Source organism: Gallinula chloropus (genome assembly GCF_964237585.1).
Source record: "Gallinula chloropus genome assembly, chromosome: 12".
In the NCBI taxonomy this organism is placed as follows: domain Eukaryota; kingdom Metazoa; phylum Chordata; class Aves; order Gruiformes; family Rallidae; genus Gallinula; species Gallinula chloropus.
This window is the reverse complement of record NC_140097.1, coordinates 15,887,546-15,905,334: the sequence shown is the minus strand read 5'-3', so window position 1 is coordinate 15,905,334 and position 17,789 is coordinate 15,887,546. Positions and strand designations below refer to the sequence as shown.

General features: G+C 49.0%; 1 protein-coding gene across 1 annotated transcript in view; it reads right to left on the bottom strand.

The window, feature by feature from the left end:
• WNK2 (WNK lysine deficient protein kinase 2) overlaps positions 1-16,674 on the bottom strand; it is a gene marked incomplete at its 5' end in the record, with an annotated part of 101,781 nt that extends 85,107 nt beyond the window's left edge. Inside the window, 2 exons of the mRNA XM_084269567.1 lie at positions 14,684-15,487; positions 16,510-16,674. Coding sequence (XP_084125693.1) covers positions 14,684-15,487; positions 16,510-16,674 — 969 coding nt within the window. The remainder of the gene's footprint in view (positions 1-14,683; positions 15,488-16,509) is intronic.
• Between the last annotated feature and the right edge of the window lie 1,115 nt (positions 16,675-17,789).

Genomic DNA, 17,789 nt, shown 5'->3' with positions numbered 1-17,789 from the left:
AATGTAATTGGATTTATTATGAATATCGTTTAATTTACTGCAAATCTCACTGAAAATGAAGAATGTAGAAGCTGGAGCTCCAGGAGGTGCCAAGGAGCCATAGTACCATGTGGGTATCCCAGAAAAGGTGTTCAGAAGCATTCAGCAAAGGATGTTGCTGTAGGTTTGCATGGCAAGGCTTTGGTGGTGGGGCTGCAGGGGTGGCTTCTGCAAGAAGCTGCTGGCAGCTTCCCCCAGGTGTGATGGAGTCAGCACCAGCAGGAGCATGGATGGACCCAACACTGACCAAATCCAAGCCAATCAGCAGTGGCAGCACCTCTGGGACAACAGTGTAAAGGATTTTAAAAGCCCCATGGGGCAGCCTTTTTCTGCCAGAGAAAGTAGTGACAAGGTGGGACAAACTTTGTAGACCCTCAGGTCAGTGCCAAAGGAGGGAGAGTACGTGCCCCTGGTGCTGCAGCAGATTTGCCTACAGATCATGGAGAGATCCCACACTGAAGTAGGTGGAGACATGAAGGATGCTGTGACCTGGTGGGAAGTCCATACTGGAGCAACCTCCTGGAAAAACCTGCAGCCCATGGAAGGGGGGGACTACACTAGAGTAGGATTGCTGGGGGATATTTGTGACCCCATGGGGGACTGTGATGGAACAGTCTGGTCTTGAATGTTTGCACCCCATAGAAGGGCCCCTGTTGGGGCAGTTGAAGAGCTGAAGCCCCATGGGAAAGACTAACATTGGAGAAGTTGGTGGAGGACCATCTGCCATAGGAGAAACCCCACACTGGAGCAGGGCAGAGTGTGAGGAATCCTCCCCCCAAGAAGGGCCAGCAGAGACAACTCATGAGCTGAGCAAAACCCCCATTCCCCATCTCCCCCTGTGCCGCTGCAGGGGGGAGGGAGAGAACGGAGAGAAATCATGAATTAAGGGAGGGGTGGGGGGAGGTGCGTTAAGATTTGGTTTTACTTCCCATTATCCTACTCTGATTTGATTGGGTAATAAGTGAGATGCCTTTTATTCTGTGTTGAGTCTGTTCTGCCCATGACACTACTTGCAGAATGATCTCTCCCTGTCCTTATCTCCATTCCTGAGCATCTCAATATATATTTTCTCCCCTGTCCAGCTGCGAAGGGCAGTGATAAAGTGACTTTGGTGGGCATCTGGCCTCCAGGCAGGGTCAAACCACCACTGGCATCTTGCAGGAGGTGGCTGCAATAGTCTCACCAGCAGATTCAGCCAAAGAACTCAATGGTTATATATCATAAGTAGTAATAATAATAAAAAACCATCAAAACCTAGATATGGATTATCATCCCATAGAACACTAGAGCACGTTAAAGACAAAGAAAAATTTGAGTTAATGTGATTTATTTATTTTTAAAGCTTTGTATTCCTAGGTTTCCAAAATTAGAAATTCTAAGGGTGATTTATTGACTGCAATGAAGCACAGCCTTCCTTGGAGCTGCATTTTAATGATTAAATTTCTTAACTTTCTAGCATGCTACAGCAAGGAAGCATGTGAGCAGCACCTTGTTGTACACGATGTTCATGAGAAAGTTGATCCATCAGTCACAGCATAAAGAAGCAGGTGAAATATTTGGAAAAGTAAAACCAAATGCTTTTTGTATTCGAGAACTCCACCTGCCAAGTTCATAATTAACCTGAACCACTCTGGGCACTTTTCAACAGAAGCACATGAGAACTTACAAGCTGAAGAAGATTTTTATTATTTTTAAATCATCCTGGCACACTTTGCCTACCTGAGGTACATCAGATATTCCACACCATGACAATTAAGAATGCCACATACCACATCTCATTTTCAAACCCGACATACTTTAACAAAGAACAATACTCATTGCAGTGATCTCCATTCAGGGGGACACTGACAACTTCAGATTCTTGTATTTCTCACCTGTACAAACATTTTATCCTTATTACTGCCACACACTTGCATGGGGTTTCTTTAAAGCAACTCTCACATCCAACCCGAGATATGGCATAAGCAAAGACAACACAAACAGCAAACACTTGCCCTGGACAGGAAAGCAAACAGCAACTCCACAGGTGAGAGCAAGGTAACTAAATCACAACACAGCCCTTGCTTAATGAATTCCCCACTTCAGTGTTACCAGATAACTCATGCAGCCACTATTTAACAAGTCTCAGCTCCATAAAACAAACCAGATCCCAGGTCTAACATTCCTCCCATGGCTTCTTAGAGACAGAATTCCTGGGTTTTACTCTGAAAAGGGAAGCATCTCAGCATCTCTTGTCCCCTCCATGTCTAGGCTTAAGGAGAAGTCAAACAGCAACTCTCTAGTTATGCTGTAAAAACATTTCACTTACAAATATGCTGACTTTGTGCTGTTTCCCTCTATAGAGGCTGCAGCACATACAGCTCACACTGCACCGCTCTATACAGGGTTCAGCTATATAGGGGCACTTTTCCATCTCCAATTAGTAATGTTTTGTTCCCATGAATCTTGGAAGACCAACACCACACTCCAGACCTGCTACCATCACATCACTGTCAGTGCAAGGAATGCTTTTAAAGCCAGGTAAGGTTGTGTGGTGATTTTGGGCAGACCTTAATGAGCTGCTGCTCTGGGAATGCTTTCACAGCTCGAAGCATGCAGCATGCTGAAACCCCAGACCGAGGGCAATGCTGAGTGAAAGAAATGCATAAACCCCAGCCCAAAGACCTTAAAACTTTGGTACAGGAGCACCTGAGCAGTAGTACACAGCTTCCCCCCTCCCCCTTCATAAACAGAGCTCATTAAAACAGATGAATAGACTTTCATGAGCAATTATTCACCTGACTTAGACCTCTATGAGTAATTAACACTGCAGCACGTTTAACATTGTCTAGTTAAACCAGTCCTTCCATTTTCCCATCCCCACAGTTAAAAGTGCTTTGTCACAGACTGCAGTTTGCTCTGAGCCCTAGATATGTATCCTGAGACAAACAAGCAAAATGGTACCAAGTTGATGGAAGAGCTGAATACAGGGTGTTCCAAATGGATGCAGGGATGATAAACAAGGAGTGGTTTTTATTTAACGAGTCCTCCACGTAGATGTGTAATCACCCACCTGTTATTATACAAATATGTTCTTTGTAGCACTGTATAAACAATGCAGATATGGGTATCTATTTCCCCAGGCTGACAGTGGGCACAGAGCAGCAGCAGAGCTGCAGTCCTGCGGGACCTGCCATGGGACCTGGAGCTTCTCCAGGTCCAGCTGCCACCCTCCATGCCCCTGGGACCACTCCAAAGGCAGAGAGCAGCAACACTGCAGGATGCTTTCAGTACAGCACTCATCCCCGGCACAAGGGAGTCTGACAGCTTTCACAGACTTAATAAACTTGAAGAGGAAGACAGGACTAAGATCTCAGCCCTCCCAGTTACTTCTAGTGGTTGTCAAAAAGAGTATCCCAGGGCTTGTTTTCAGCCTTTGTTTCTTTGGGAAATACAACTACACTGATGCTGCACCTGTCCAAAGCACAAAGCAGCTTTCAGTTTTCAGGAAAATTCATATGCAAAGCCCCCACTGAAGGAAAAATACCAGAAAAAGCACAACCCCAACCACTGTAACATCTACAGAAGAGAGCATTCCAGAATAACCAAACTGGGAGAAGCAGCTTCATGGGGAGTTCACATCTTGCTGGGCACCAAGGACTCCAACAGCAAGATGGTTTCATTAGTTACCCCACTGACAGAAACCCAGTGTGAGCCATACACTATGTGTCTTTTAAAAGTGCAAAGATCACAGTTGATTAGAAATTACTGAGTTCTCTCTCTGCACACAAAAATGAGTTTAGTGGAAACGCTCTAAACTTCTTCCTTTCTCCAGCAGGGAACATATTAATTGAAATTTCAGCTAAAAAAAAAAAATAAATCAGAGAAAACACAACTAGGGTAGCAGATTCTCCAGCACCCATAAAACCCATAATGTACAAATTTTATCAAAGTTTCTCTTTAACAAAGCACTTACAGGGTGCGTCCTGTTAAATCATTAACTGCAACATCACAGGTAGAGGAGCTGAGCATCGGGATGACAGTCAGAGACTGCAAGTATCAGTCAGCACCAGTAATTAGACACTAACATTTACTGTATGAGAGGTTATAAAAGGCCTTTTTATCTCCTCTCACTAGATGCTACCTCATTTTCCTTTATTTCTCTACAAATTCTCATTTCCAGCTTGAGTTCATCAGGATTTCAGAAAAACTCAGTAGCTGCCCAAGACAGCACCTCACACAGCTGTCAGGTGGAAGACTATCCTACAGGATTAATCAAAGAACATCATTTCATGTGATGGTGACAGTGACCCTCTAAAGAAAACAACATGAAAAAGGGACAAGTGTATTTATATGCACCCTGGGGTGGTGCCAAAGGCATTAAAGAACAGAACCCCATCCATGCAACTTTTGGGATGGTAGAGGACAGGGAAGAGTGATAAAGATGACATTAAGCTGCTTTTAAAAAAGCCTGTCAAACTTTTCATGGACTGTCAGATGGGAAGGGACCTTCAGAGGCCATCTAATCCAACTCCCCCTGCAGTGAGCAGGGACACCTTTCACTAGATCAGGTTGCTCAGAGCTTCATCAAGCCTGACCTTGAATGCCTCCAGGGATGGAGGCCCCCTCTTAGAGTGAAGAACTTAAAGCAGCACCCATTTTTTGGTGTTTGCCTTCCTACAAACACACAAAGGAATGGGGGAAGGGGTTGATGGACTACACTGTGATCCTCCCTTCATCACTCACCCAGCCAGACCTGCATCAGTCCCACCCCTCAGTGTGGGATGCAGCAACAGCACCCATGGCATTCCCCAGTCACCAAGCTGTGTAGCTGCTGTTACACCTATCCAGGCAAAGCTAAACTCCACCACCACAGGCCGTCCAGCACCGGCCATTCCCCATCCCCACCCTCATGCTCAGAAACCCCCCAGCACAGCACATGCTCACCAGCAATGTCTCTTACAAACCCCATTGATGTTCAGCAACATCACCACAGAAGAGGCAGAGGAATTTGGATAGTTCTCAGTGAGCATCCACAGCCCCAGACATCTACTACAGTTGCTGTCAAATACAAACTCCATCGCCTTCTTTCACACACAAGTCTGCAGCCCAAGACCAGCAGTACTGGAGGAAGTTCTGAAGCCCCCATAGGAGATAACACTAAAACAAACACACACTTGGTTTAACGAGTGACACTTTGCACTCGGTGCTTCTGTGTTAGAGGAAGAGCTGCCATTTCTCAGAGTTTCATACCTTCAGTGATTAGAGGCTTGTAATGCTGGCATCACCCAAATGATCAGTCATCAGCCATCACATACACATCATTAACCATTTCACATGGCACAGGATGCCACAGCCAGCCCTGGAAGCAGCAAGTCTGGCTGCTCTTCTCCCCTAACAGGCACCCATCCCATCCCTGGCATCAGCACAGCATGTGGGAGGAAAAGAAAAGGATTCACACAAGCCCAGACACCCCACAAGGTATCAATCAGTTATTCCAGGAAGCTGGAAATTAAGTGAAACCTTTTTCTCCCAGGTAAACACATTTGGTACTACTTTTCCTTCTGTACATTGGAAAGACAGGTTAATCCTTTTGCATGTACAAGGACTGGGAGCAAAGCACAGGGTGTCTTCATAAGAGTATCAGCCCATCAGGCTGGTTAGTTTAACAGGAGGCTATGGCATCTGGGCAGGCAATAAATCCTCATCCCCAGGTGCTCTGCTGAAGGCACCTGCAGCTCACGAATGCACAACACCATTGCTGGGACACCTGCAGAAGACAAGGTCTCTTGCCCAGCCCCTACAGCCTCAGCTTTACGTCAGGACCTGCCAGGCAGTGAGGATTGATGCTCCATCCCAGGTTGTGCTCCACACACTGGAGAACATAATCTAAAGAGGTGGGATCACAGACAGACTGTAACCAGCCATCCCAGGTCACTTCCATCCTCTACCCTGGCTCAGTGCAAGTGGTTATTTATTTTCTCTGCCTCTACTATTAATTTTAGATGCCCACAAACAACATCAAGTACATGCAAGGCCACCCATGTGAAGTCACAACGGTGCTGCTTCCCAAAGACATCCTCCATCAGTAACTGAAGACAATCTGAGTCTCACTATTCAGAGAACAGCAGAAGTCTGATGCTAAAGTCTGGCTTTAGTGCAACACTTGTTTTAACAACAATTCTAAAAACAAACACTAATAGGAAAGAAACAAGACAAGTTCAGGCGTGCATCATCACAGCATTAGCTTTCCTTAATTAATCAGTAAAGCCTAGAACAAAACAAACTTATCTGGAATCAGTTTTACAAGATCTGGATTTTATCAGATGCTTCAGGGGCCTGCAGCAATGAGATACATCCGCTGGAAATTCTGGGATCCCCCTCTCTGCACTGTGCTGTTATAAGATACAGAGCTGGCTGTGCTCAGCCAAGCACCGCAGCTGTACCAGCTCCAGCGAATACACTGGGTCACCCAAAACACTGCTGAACTGAAAAAATCCAGACAGCATCAGGAAGAGCAATGGTAAAAAGCTGCTTATTGTATAAAAATCTGGAATAAACACCGTAATTTTAATCCTTCCAGCACACAAGAGAAAGGAACATCCATTTCAGAAGCAGACACAGGCAACGCCCGGTTTATACTGCTTTTGTGAAATGCTCATCTCTCCATCATATCTATCAAGTGACCAGCATTTGTTCTTTATAATACCTTATTTCATAAAATATAAACAGTTTTGTATTATTTAGCTTTAAAACCCCCCACCTCTCCTCCATCTGTTCAGTCTCACTGGGGTTTAGACAGTTTTAAGCACTTGAAACATCCTGACAATGGCATGTGGACAAGCCCTGCTAAGACAGCGATTCAGAGGGACACTGTGCTCCGCACAGAGCCACAGTTCATTAAGGCCCTTGCTTTGCTAAAGAGTTAAAGGAAAAGGTAACACTGTTCCCCAGAAGTATAAATATATATAGAAATAAAAAATGAGTCAGCCATCACCCCTACAGATTTATACTCAAATTCTCTGAGTTAAGATGAAACAAAACATTTTGGTAGTTTTCAGGACAGAGAAAGAACAGCAGAACTCTGGATTTTGTGAAAGACAAATTGGGAGCTTTAATAACCAACTACAGTACAGCTTTCCCCAAAACAAACTATTAAAAAGTGAGAGTGTGTAACAAAAAAAACCCATTTCCCTTTGGGTTTTCATTTTTGTAAAAAAAGCAAGGAAGCAAAGCAGTTAGGTCTCCTTACTAACCAAAAGTTACAGTAAAACTTTGGTAGAGTGCTGCAGGAGATCATAACAGGATCGAATGCTACTCAAAGCGTATTTAATTTTCCTTTAAGAAGTCAGGAATGAAGATCAGATTGAGTGCACAAAGACCAGCCAAATAAGGAAAAACAAACCTCCACAATCGTTATCTGAGCCTGCATCCTCCTATCTGCTTTCCCCAGAGTTCATGAATAAGTGGTTTGTATCCCTCTGTAGCAAACAACTGAAGAACAGATGGCATTAGGTCTTAAGTTACTCCTTCCCCAATAGTTTAAGCGACACGTTTATTCCCATAATATGGCATTTCACTTAACTCATCCCTCCCGCTGGATGTTTAACCGCCGCATCACATGGCCATTACGCCCTATTAACATGGCACAGCAAAGCTAGTTTGTAGTAAATCACTTAAAGCTCTGATTGCATACACTGACACCCCATAGGAATTAAAATGCATGTGGGCTTATATAGAAGATTCTGGAGGAACAGGAAAAAATCCCCATCGGCTCCAGGAATTTGTAGGGTTTGTTGGTTTGGTTGGTTTGGGGGTTTTTGTATGGGCTTTCTTGGGTGATGGTGAACTAAACCCCTGATATGCATGGTCATTCCAGCCTGAACTGGAGCACCTTACCAAAATAAAGCTCAAGTTGAGTACAATTATATGAGCTTTCTTATTTTTTCCTGTTCAGTGACCAAGCAGCAGGGATGTCACCACACACGTTTGCATCCAGAGTAAGATGCATCACTGCTAACAAACAGAACAGCTGCTCTGGTACACATTTACTGCCAGCTGATTCACAACTCTGTCCCAGTTCACCAGTCCCCACAGATGACTGGCTGGCAACTATGGTGCTCCCCAGTGCTCAGAGGTGTTGGGCAAGTCCCCACAGCCACAGCACATGTGATGGCAGGAGATAGGGCTTGTGGCCATCTCCTTGTGCCAAAGCCTCCACCTTTTCCATGGTAAAAGGCGGGGAGAGTCAAAGGGACAGCTCAGAAGCCAAGGTAATTACCCAAGGTAGTTTGTAGCAGACAAGACTCCCAACAAGCAAGCTGCTGTGGACAAAGAGCATGTCAAAAGGTGCTATGGACTCTATTTCTTTGGTGGACTGCAAGAATTTACCCAGTGGCACAGGAAGCTGCTCATGGTTTGAGGATTAGCCCATTTGGAACAATCCAATACACAGTACACACCCCATCCATGATTTGTGAAAACTGGGTTGAGAGAGTTCAAGAGTACTCCTTGGGAAGAGATGTGTGAAGGGCAAGCATGCACACCTTGCTCCTTCATACCCAAGAGCTCACACTCACACCAGCTGATCAGAGCCTCTTACTCTGCACAAGTCCAATGGAGGCAGAGAGCTAAAACTCCTCTCTCCCTAAACAAAGGAAAAATCAACAGGCCATACAGAGCAGAGTTGAGAGTCTCTACCATCTTGTGGGCTTCACCACCAGTCCAAAGGTTCTTGCCTTGGGGCAGTCAGGAGGAAATGAGTCAGTTCCCCATTTCAGAGCTATGCAGAGCTATGCTCACTGACAGCCCTTGGCTGCCCTTCTCTTATGCTTACAGGCTGTCCTGGTATCACACATCAGTGCTCACCTTGCATTTCCTGGCCAATCTGACCCACAGACCCTCCAAAACACATAGGCAAGTGTCCTGCTACTGACAATCAGCCACCATGGTACAGCAAGTCTAAAAGCCAACCCCTTCCAGTTGGGCAGTTATAGCAAGTTCTTCTCAGCACTCAAACCCAACATTGCAGGTGGGCTCCTCAAATGTGGGAGGTTTATCACCACCTTCCCCGCTCAACAGTACCATTACACCTGGCCTCTTGCCCCTACCCACCCAAGAATCACCCTTCCCATCCTCTGCAGCATCTCCTACCTCTGAGCATGCCAAAATCCCCAGAACTCCAGCATCCAACAGCTCAATTGCTATTGCCACCCTTTTAGTACACCCCTGCCAGTGCCACTGAGCCTTCTCCAGACACCCATGACAAAGGCAGCAACTTTACCTTAAACATCTGCAAGGTGTACCCATGAGCCAGACAGCCCATCCAGCACCAACCCTACTAAGCTGACAGATTGCAACATTGACTCTTTTCAATGTCAGCTGTGGAAAAGAGATGACCAAAGGAACCAGAAATAGCCTTCCCACCAAGTGCTGGGTTCATTGTAAGTCATCTCCTCTTATTCCACCTGCACCCCACACATTTAGCACCAAGAGTTGACCCAGAATTGGAAGAACACACACCCGACCTTTGAGCACAACAAACTCAAAGCAAAAGGAGACTATTTGATTTGGTGGCAGCCCTGAAGCCTGACCCAGCTCCATTTCATGTGCTGAATTTGAGCAGCAGTCTATTAATAGTTCCCTCCACATCCCTACCCTGCTCCTCCACGTCAGGGCAGCAGCTGCACCAACACACACTGACACCAGCACGTGTTTCCATGCTGGCACCGTAAAGCAGAGCTGAACCAATTGTTTCATTTTAAGCAGAGGTCACCATCTCAAGAATTAACTCAAAACAGACAAGAATCAGTCTGAGTTAATTTAATATGAGCTCACAGCAATGTCAGATTCAAGCTCTCAGATAGAGCCCCCCTCCTTTCTTCTCCCAAACAGATTGCCTAAATTATTCTGTTCATTTGCACTACAAAGTTCACCCAGCCAATAAATTAACAGCCAAGGTAGTAACCAGCTACTATTTCAACATCAGGCAAATACTGTCAGCAAGCAAGGACACCAGAGCACTGAACCACCACCAGTGAAACTCATGAACATGGCACTTTCTCCAGAAGGAAATCCTCCAGATTCTCAATACAGGGGCAAACATCATCTTCCTCCCACGTAATTTTATTTTGCTAAAAGTGATTTGCCAACTAGAGCCAAGCAAACTCACTTTAACAGTGCCCATTTTACAGGCTCCCACTTTTAACCATCCCAGTGTATCTGCCTACACAAAAACATCTGAGCCATGGACCTTTGGTACCACTTTGAACCACCATCTCAGAGCCTCTGAGTGGACATACATTGGAAAACAACACCTAAAAATGTAAAGGAAAAAAGCCTTCTGTCACACACTGCTTGCTTTGCCCCCCAGCAGCCAGAGTAGAAGTTTTGCTTCAAGGAAAGATTATCAGCCTTCGAAACAAAAGGTTAGCCAGCTCACATAGGTCTAGCCCTAATGATTTCAAATGCCCTTTTTTCTCACCTTGCATTAAAAGCAAGGCTAACCTCACCATGTACTCCTAGAATATTGATGCCACACTAAAGTCAGCCAGTTATCAGCCAATCTCAGTGAGCTTCTCATGTGAGGAATAGAAGTCAGACCAAGAAAATAGATTCCCTGTTCCCATATTAACACCACTTATGAGTCACACAAAAGAATTCAGAAATACATCCACATTTAGAACTTAATTTTCAGTTAAGACCTGTGCCCTCCAAAAACACGATGTTCCCAGAGACCGAAGACATACCAGGTACTTTCATGGTTCTTCTTTGGATCAGGCAGTTTGAAGAGGGCAACGATGGCACAAAAAAAAAAGGGGGAAGTGCTATACAACTGAAATAAAGCACTTGCCTTGTGAAGAAAATGAAGTTCTGGCAAAAGAGCCACAGATGCTCCCTCAGAGAAGCATGTCTATGTGTAGCTGTTTCACTATAGCAGCCCCTCAGGTTGGAGGCCATCTGGGAGATGCTACCAGACCCTTCCTTCACCCTTACACAGCTCCCCAACATCCCAGTCCTGAGCCAGCTCTGTCCCTGGAGCACCCACAGCTGCCAGGCACAGCCCTCGGAGATGAAGCACCCTGAGGAAACCAATCTGTACATCAGCGTCAATACCCGGCACCGAGCACAAGTCTTGAGCAAACAGTGTGTTTCCATCCCCCACCTCCCCACTGCAGGTAGAGCCCAGCCTTCCCACATTACCAGCAATGTCAGCTAGAATGAAGTACCATCTAACAACAGCTCAGTATTCAGAGTCCAAGTGAGCACCATGAAGCACAGCAAAGCTCATGATGGCACCAGGTTTGACTTCACTGTTGTTTCCCCACATCTTCCCAAGGTGAAGTCAGGAGGGGATTTTTAAACCATTCATCTGCCTAAAAAGATCATTTGGCTTGCAAGCAGCAGATTGGCAGATGCCTATATACCTTGTTCACAACCCAACATTTCACTTGGGAGCACAGCCCTGAAATCCTGTTATGCCAAAGCCCTGCTGCACAGCAACTGTACGCCACCAATTAATTTTAATTACAGCTGTTGAAAACCTTAGAATGCAAACCCTTCCAGCCTGCAAGGGCACGCTAATCCTGCTCCAGTACTTCAGCAGGGAACAATAAACTTATTTTCTAGCTAGAATTTGACCACAGCTTTCACTTCTTGAACTCTACAACTACCTGCTGGGAGGGTGTAGCCAGAGGACATCAGTCTCTTCTTCCAAGTAAGAAGTGATAAACAGGGGGGAATGGCCTCAGGTTGTGCCAGGGAGGTTTAGGATGGGTATTAGGAAAAGTTTTGTCACTGGGAGGGTGGTCAAGCACTAGAACAGGTTGCCTGGGGAAGTCACCACCCCAGAAGAATTTAAAAGGCCTGTAGATGTGGTGCTTGGGGACATATGTTAGTGGTGGCCCTGGCAGTGCCAGGTTTTGATTGGACTTGATCTCAGAGGTCTTTTACAACTTAAAAATCATTCTGTGGCTCTCAGACAGGCCTAAAACCCAGGTCTAGATCAGTTAGCATTTGGATCCTACCCTAATCTAAGCCACAATTTCAGTCCTGAACCCTAAAGCCATCTTTTCAATGAAATCAAGCCACTGAACAAGAACAGCTCACAGGGCCTTTGTACAGATGGACACAAAAAGGACAGTGACATACAGGCAACAGCAGGACTGGGCTGCAAAAGCGCTGAGCAAAGACAGGGGATTAGTGCCTGTGTGGAGCCGCAACACCGTTAGTGTTGAACTCACTGGCTCTAAAAGTAACAGGCTCAAGTGCATCTCCACAAGATGGGCAAAGTGCCATTTCCGGCAGCTTTTCCCCAAAAATGGTTCTGGGATGGGTTCTGAGGGCATGAGGCTGCAGAGGAAGGCATTTTGTCCTCAGCAGCACAGAGATGATGGCTTCCACTCAGTCCTCTGCTACGTGTATCTGAAGTTTCCACAGAGACAGAGCAGTGGGGGCACACCTAAGCAGCACCGCTTACAGAAAGGCTTCCAAAATGCAGGGAATGAAGCGACAACTCCACAGCACCCTCTGAGCTTCTTCCCAGTAAGACTCCCCAGCTGCATTAACTGACTGCAAGTCAAAGAGCCCCTGAGACACACAAATACTCACACCTTCTCCTGGTCCCTTCCTCCACCCAAGCCCATCCCAGAAGATTAAAGACCTTTGCCATTCAGTCAGACCTCAAGCCATACAAACTCCATATTAAAAGGAGAGGTACATGTAATGGGCACTACTGGGAATCTGGGAACTACTACAGATTATTTCATCACATGTAGTAGGTTCGAGAAGCCTTAAACAAGCCCAACAAGGAGTCAAAGCCAGTCACCAGGTAAGGTCCACGTTGCAATGCTCCTTCCCCGTCTCCAAGTGTAAACACTGGAATTTCAACACACAGCATTTGCCAATGCATTTGGCAGTCTTTTGTCATTAGAGCTATTCTATTACAGAGAGTATGATGAAAATGTATCTATTTCAATTCCCCTGCTAGAGCACACTGAGAACATTTGGCAGTGAGATGAACTGCTGACCAGTGTGATCACTCCACAATGACAGCCCTGGCCAGACCAACGGACAGCTGAACCACATCAGCCTCTTCCTACGGACAAGCCTTCCCTCCAACAGCATCCCAGCCATCACCCCACAAATATCTCTAACTGCCAAAGTACGTACCTTACTTAGGGGTCCCATTCAAACCAAAGGCAGACAAAGACAAGGTTGCAAGGCTCTCCTCCCTGCCTGCAGCACCCACCTCCCTTTTAATCCCGGCCCCTTCCCTGGGAGGCCTTGGGCTGGACAATGAAGAGTTAAACCCCTTGCCACTGGTACTCATTCTGCATCCCCAGCTAACAAACACCAGGAAAATGCAGATTGTGAAGACTGAGAAGCGCTCCCATCTACTTTTTATTAAGTAGGCAGCGCTGCAGTGAATTACACTGTGTAATTAAATAATCAGGTAATAAAGCCATGGCTGTACATCCATCCCCACCAACCCCAGGATGCCAGGAGTGATTTACAAACAGATTGGGCCAACGTTCAGGAGATAAACAGCCAGGAGCTCGTGCTTATCATATCACATTATTGACATGCTCTTCTCCAATACTCTTCTAGGCCATAAAGCTCAGTCAGCCAGTGGAAGCTTAAGGAACCCAAATTACAATTAGGAGTTGAAGCCTCTATTTTGCACCAAAATTAGAGTAACTCAATAATAGTTCAAGGAAAAAAATTAGAGTCTACCTCAGGTTTTCCTCGTAAGTAGGTCTCATTTAAAGAGATGCTAAAAGAAACGAGGTGAGTAGCAGATGCCAAAAGCTTCAAAGAAAAAAATTCAGCACATCCTACTGCTCTTTCTAAAGAAGTGAAAATATTAGAAAAAATAATTAAGAAAAGCTGCATCCTAAGCCAGCAAGAGACAGTATCTAAGCCTTCACTCTTTAGCTAATATCATCCGACTTCTCTCTAAAGATCCAAACCCCAAATCATATCTTTTATTTAAAATCTCCCTTTTGAAAAAGTCATTTGGATAGACAGGTCTTTGACCCAACTCAAGCACTTGTTCATGGTACCTAGAGAAGAAAGCCCTCAGGTGCTTTTAGAGGTTTGATTCTCAAGAAGCTGGTGACAGTCACAGTCACAGAGCAAGAAAGCAGGCAGCTAAGGCCCTCAGCCATTAGAAAAATAGAATAAATCTGTATCTTTAGAAAAAAGTAGCGTTCCTCCCACAAAGGCACTCCAAGATCATTTGTGTTCAGTGTCTCTTTAACCCAGACCTGCTGCTCCACTCCTGCTAAACCAAGCTGCTGCTCTCTGAAGCAGCAGGGGGTGGGGGGAAGAGATGAACCCCGTTGGGGTCTTTTCAGCATGCTTCAGACATTTGGAGAGAGCGACTCATGACCTCTCCACACAGTATGACGGGCCCTACATTAACACCCTTGGTGTGGGCAGCCAGGCCCCAGGGCTGAGAGGGTTAAGCCTGGGAGGAGTGTACATAAGGTGGTAGATCCAGAGCCAATGAGAATATTGCGCTATAGTTAGACACTGGATACTAAGCCAGGGTGACTATAAAGGCTGCTCAAAGCTGAGCCTCTCTAGATGACACCAGCACATTGCCCTTAGCCCCTAGGCTTACACAGCTGAAAAAAACCCCAGGAGGATCAGCTCGGCTTACCTGAAGTTCACACCACGCAACTTCCACCCACGTCTCCGTGTCCAGACCCTTGTAGACAGTTTTGAAGGATCCCCTCCCGAGTTCGATATCAAACTTTAGGAACCTGCCATCCAGCGAGGTGGCAACCGCTTTCATATCAGCCTCCTCCTCGGGCTCCTCTTTCTTAGCCTTGCTCTGATCTTTGGAAGCATCCGTCGTCTCTTTCCTCTCCGCATCCTTGCCGCCTTCCTTCTGCTCTTCAGCCCCTACCACAGCGCTGGGTGCTGGCGCTGCCTTGGGCTCCCCAGACGGCTCAGCCCCCAGGCACACCTTATCCACCACCCCGTGCCCTGCCTTGGCCCTCTCCGCGATTATCCTCCGGGTTTTAGGGAGCAGGATTATTTTCCTCTGATGCTCCGACTCGGGAAGGTCGAAAGCAGGCTCCTCCTGGTCCGAGTCCACCACGCTCCTCCGCAGGAACCGCTGATGGACCATCTTGGGATCCCTGGAGCTGGGGGCGCGGAGCGGCGGGGCAGGGGCTGCCGGGGCTCCCGGCACTGCAGCAGCGGCCGCCCCGCTCCTCCCGCTACCGGCGGGCCCATCAATATTCATGCTCGTCTCCGCAGCCGGGGGAGCGCCGGGCTCGGCAGTCGCTGGAAACCCGCCACGGCCGCCGCCTCCTCCTCCTCCTCTGCCTCCCCGCCGAGGTGCCGATCTGGCATCGCCCCCAGTTTCCATTAGGTCTGAGGTTTCCGCGCCCGCCGCCGCCCCCGGGCCGGGGAAGTCACCGTGGTCCGTGCCCGCGCCGAGCCGCCCCACCGCCACCTGCGAGGGGCAAGGCAGAGCGCAGCGCCCTGACGCACCAGCGGCCGCGGCTCGGGCTCGGCCCCGGCCGCCGGTCCCCGTTCCCCCCACCGCCCCGCCCGCCGGACCCCGCTCTCCCCCACCCCAACCCCTTACCGCCAGACCCCGTTCTCCCCCTCCCCCCTTTCTGCGAGCACCCCCGGCCCCGAGGCGCCCCCCCGCCCCACCCCGAGCCGCACCGGGGTTTCAAAACGGGTGGGCTACGGCGAGCCTGGCTCCTCGAGCCGAGCCGCAGCCACCGCGGCCGCCCTGCCCGTTCCCCCCGCCCCCCCCCCCCCCGTTCTCCCCTCCCGGGCAACCGCGCAGCGCAGCAGCCGCGGAGCCGGGAGCGCCGGGCGGCCCCGCGGGGCGTCCCAGGATCAGGTGCGCGGCGAGGCCGCCTCACCTGCGGCGAAGCCGGGCAGGGCCGCGCACAAAGGCGCGGCAGAGCCGCTTACTTACGTGCGGAGCGGGGGGCTGCCGGCCTCAGCGCCATGGACGGGGATGCGAAGGGCGGCGGGGAGAAGGGGCGGGTACCGCCGTGTGTGCGCCTGCCTGGCCGTGCGCGCCGCGGAGAAGGGTGCCGAAGGGTGCCGAGGGGTGCCGGGCGAGCCGGCTGCCGGCAGCGGAGCTCCGTGGCCCGCCCCTGCGCGCTGCAGCACGCCCTGCCCGCAGTGCCGGCCTCCCCGCTCCGCTCAGGGCGCGGGGTGCGTCCCTGCCCGCGGCGAGCCCTGCGGCAGCCTCCGCCGCGCCCCCGGGGGCGATGGCCGCCGCCGCCCCCCACCCCAGCCCCGCTCCTCCGCCCCCGCCCCGCCGCCGCCGCGGCGCTTTTGTCAATGGGAAGCGCTTCCCCCGCCGGCGCCCCATTTAAGGCACCGGCGCTCGCCGGCCGCCAATGAGGCTGCGGAGGGCGGCCCCCCCCGTCCCCATCCCGGCCCGCCCCCCACCTCCCCCCCCGCCGCCGGAGACAATGGGAGGGTCCCTGGGCCCCGCCGCCGCCTCGCCCTGCGGTGCGGGGGGGCCGCCGGCGGCGAGAGACACCCCCCGCACCCCCATCCCCCGGCACAGGTGCCCCCGTACCGCCCCCGGGGCGGTGATTCCCGCCCGCTCCTCCGAGGAGCAGCATCCGCGGGGTGCGGGGGATATGGGTCACCGCCCCCCCGCCCCATCGCGCCCTCGGGCCCCGCACGGAGCAGGTGGCCGCCCCAAGCAGCCGGCGGTGCTTGGGCGTCCCGGGAAGGACCGCCGCTTCGGGGTACCTAACATTCCTCCTTCCTCGTCATTTCCCGAACCCTTCAGGCACCAGACACAGGGACACACGGTCACACGCGTGGCGTTTGGTACCACTGCCCATCACCCTGCGCTGGGGCGCTGCGGGCTTGAGCGCGCTGCCTGCCACACGCACCTGGGGTTCTCTCTCTCTGTGGGTTTTTTTCCCTTCCTTCCGTGAACGATGCTGTGAATACTGGCCTCATGGCTCGTTAGGACTGATGCTTGGCGTTAGGCTAGGGATAGGAAAACCTGGATCTGAAGACGACACGGTGCTTCCTCCCCGGCTGGAGACACGGGATACTCGCTTCGCTAAAGGCTGCGCCCATCAACACCTACATCTCTGCTCTGCTAAAGCCACAGAAGGGCTCCAGTCTCCGCTGCAGCCAAGCTTGGTTTCCTAAGTGTTTGGCTTATACAAACACGGTGTATGTTTTAGTAATTAAAATTTAACTTAAAAAAAAAGGAAAAACATTAAGGTGGCTTATCAAGTAATTATTCTCCAAGATTTCTGAAGGAAGTTGACTGCCACACAACCATAATTAGTTTTTCTTTTAATTAATTCATTTTTAGTTAAGGATGATTTAAGAAAACCTTTTAAAATAAGAAAACAGGTGGTTATTTTACATAGAATCTCTGGTGCCATCGTATTAAAAATCGTGGTTGGTGACTAATAGTTCAGGGTTACAGATGCATTCAATCTCTCTGCGGTTTGTTTTTCAAAGCACTACATATATATGATATTTCCAGGACTCACAGTTGTGGCATAAAGCACAGGTTTGCATGAGGTGCAGCAATACAGAATTACCTGCCATCGGTTCTGTTTGCCGGGCTCTTCTGACACCACAGACAGGCATTTAATAAGCAGAGAGTGGTGTGAAGTTACCAGGAGAAAAGCAGGGACGGTTGAGAGCTCTGACATCTTCTCCTAGTTATTATATAAACTTGACCTAGTACTCTCTTCCCAGCTAAAGAAATTCCCACCACCATGTAGAGAAAAGGGACAAGATTCAGG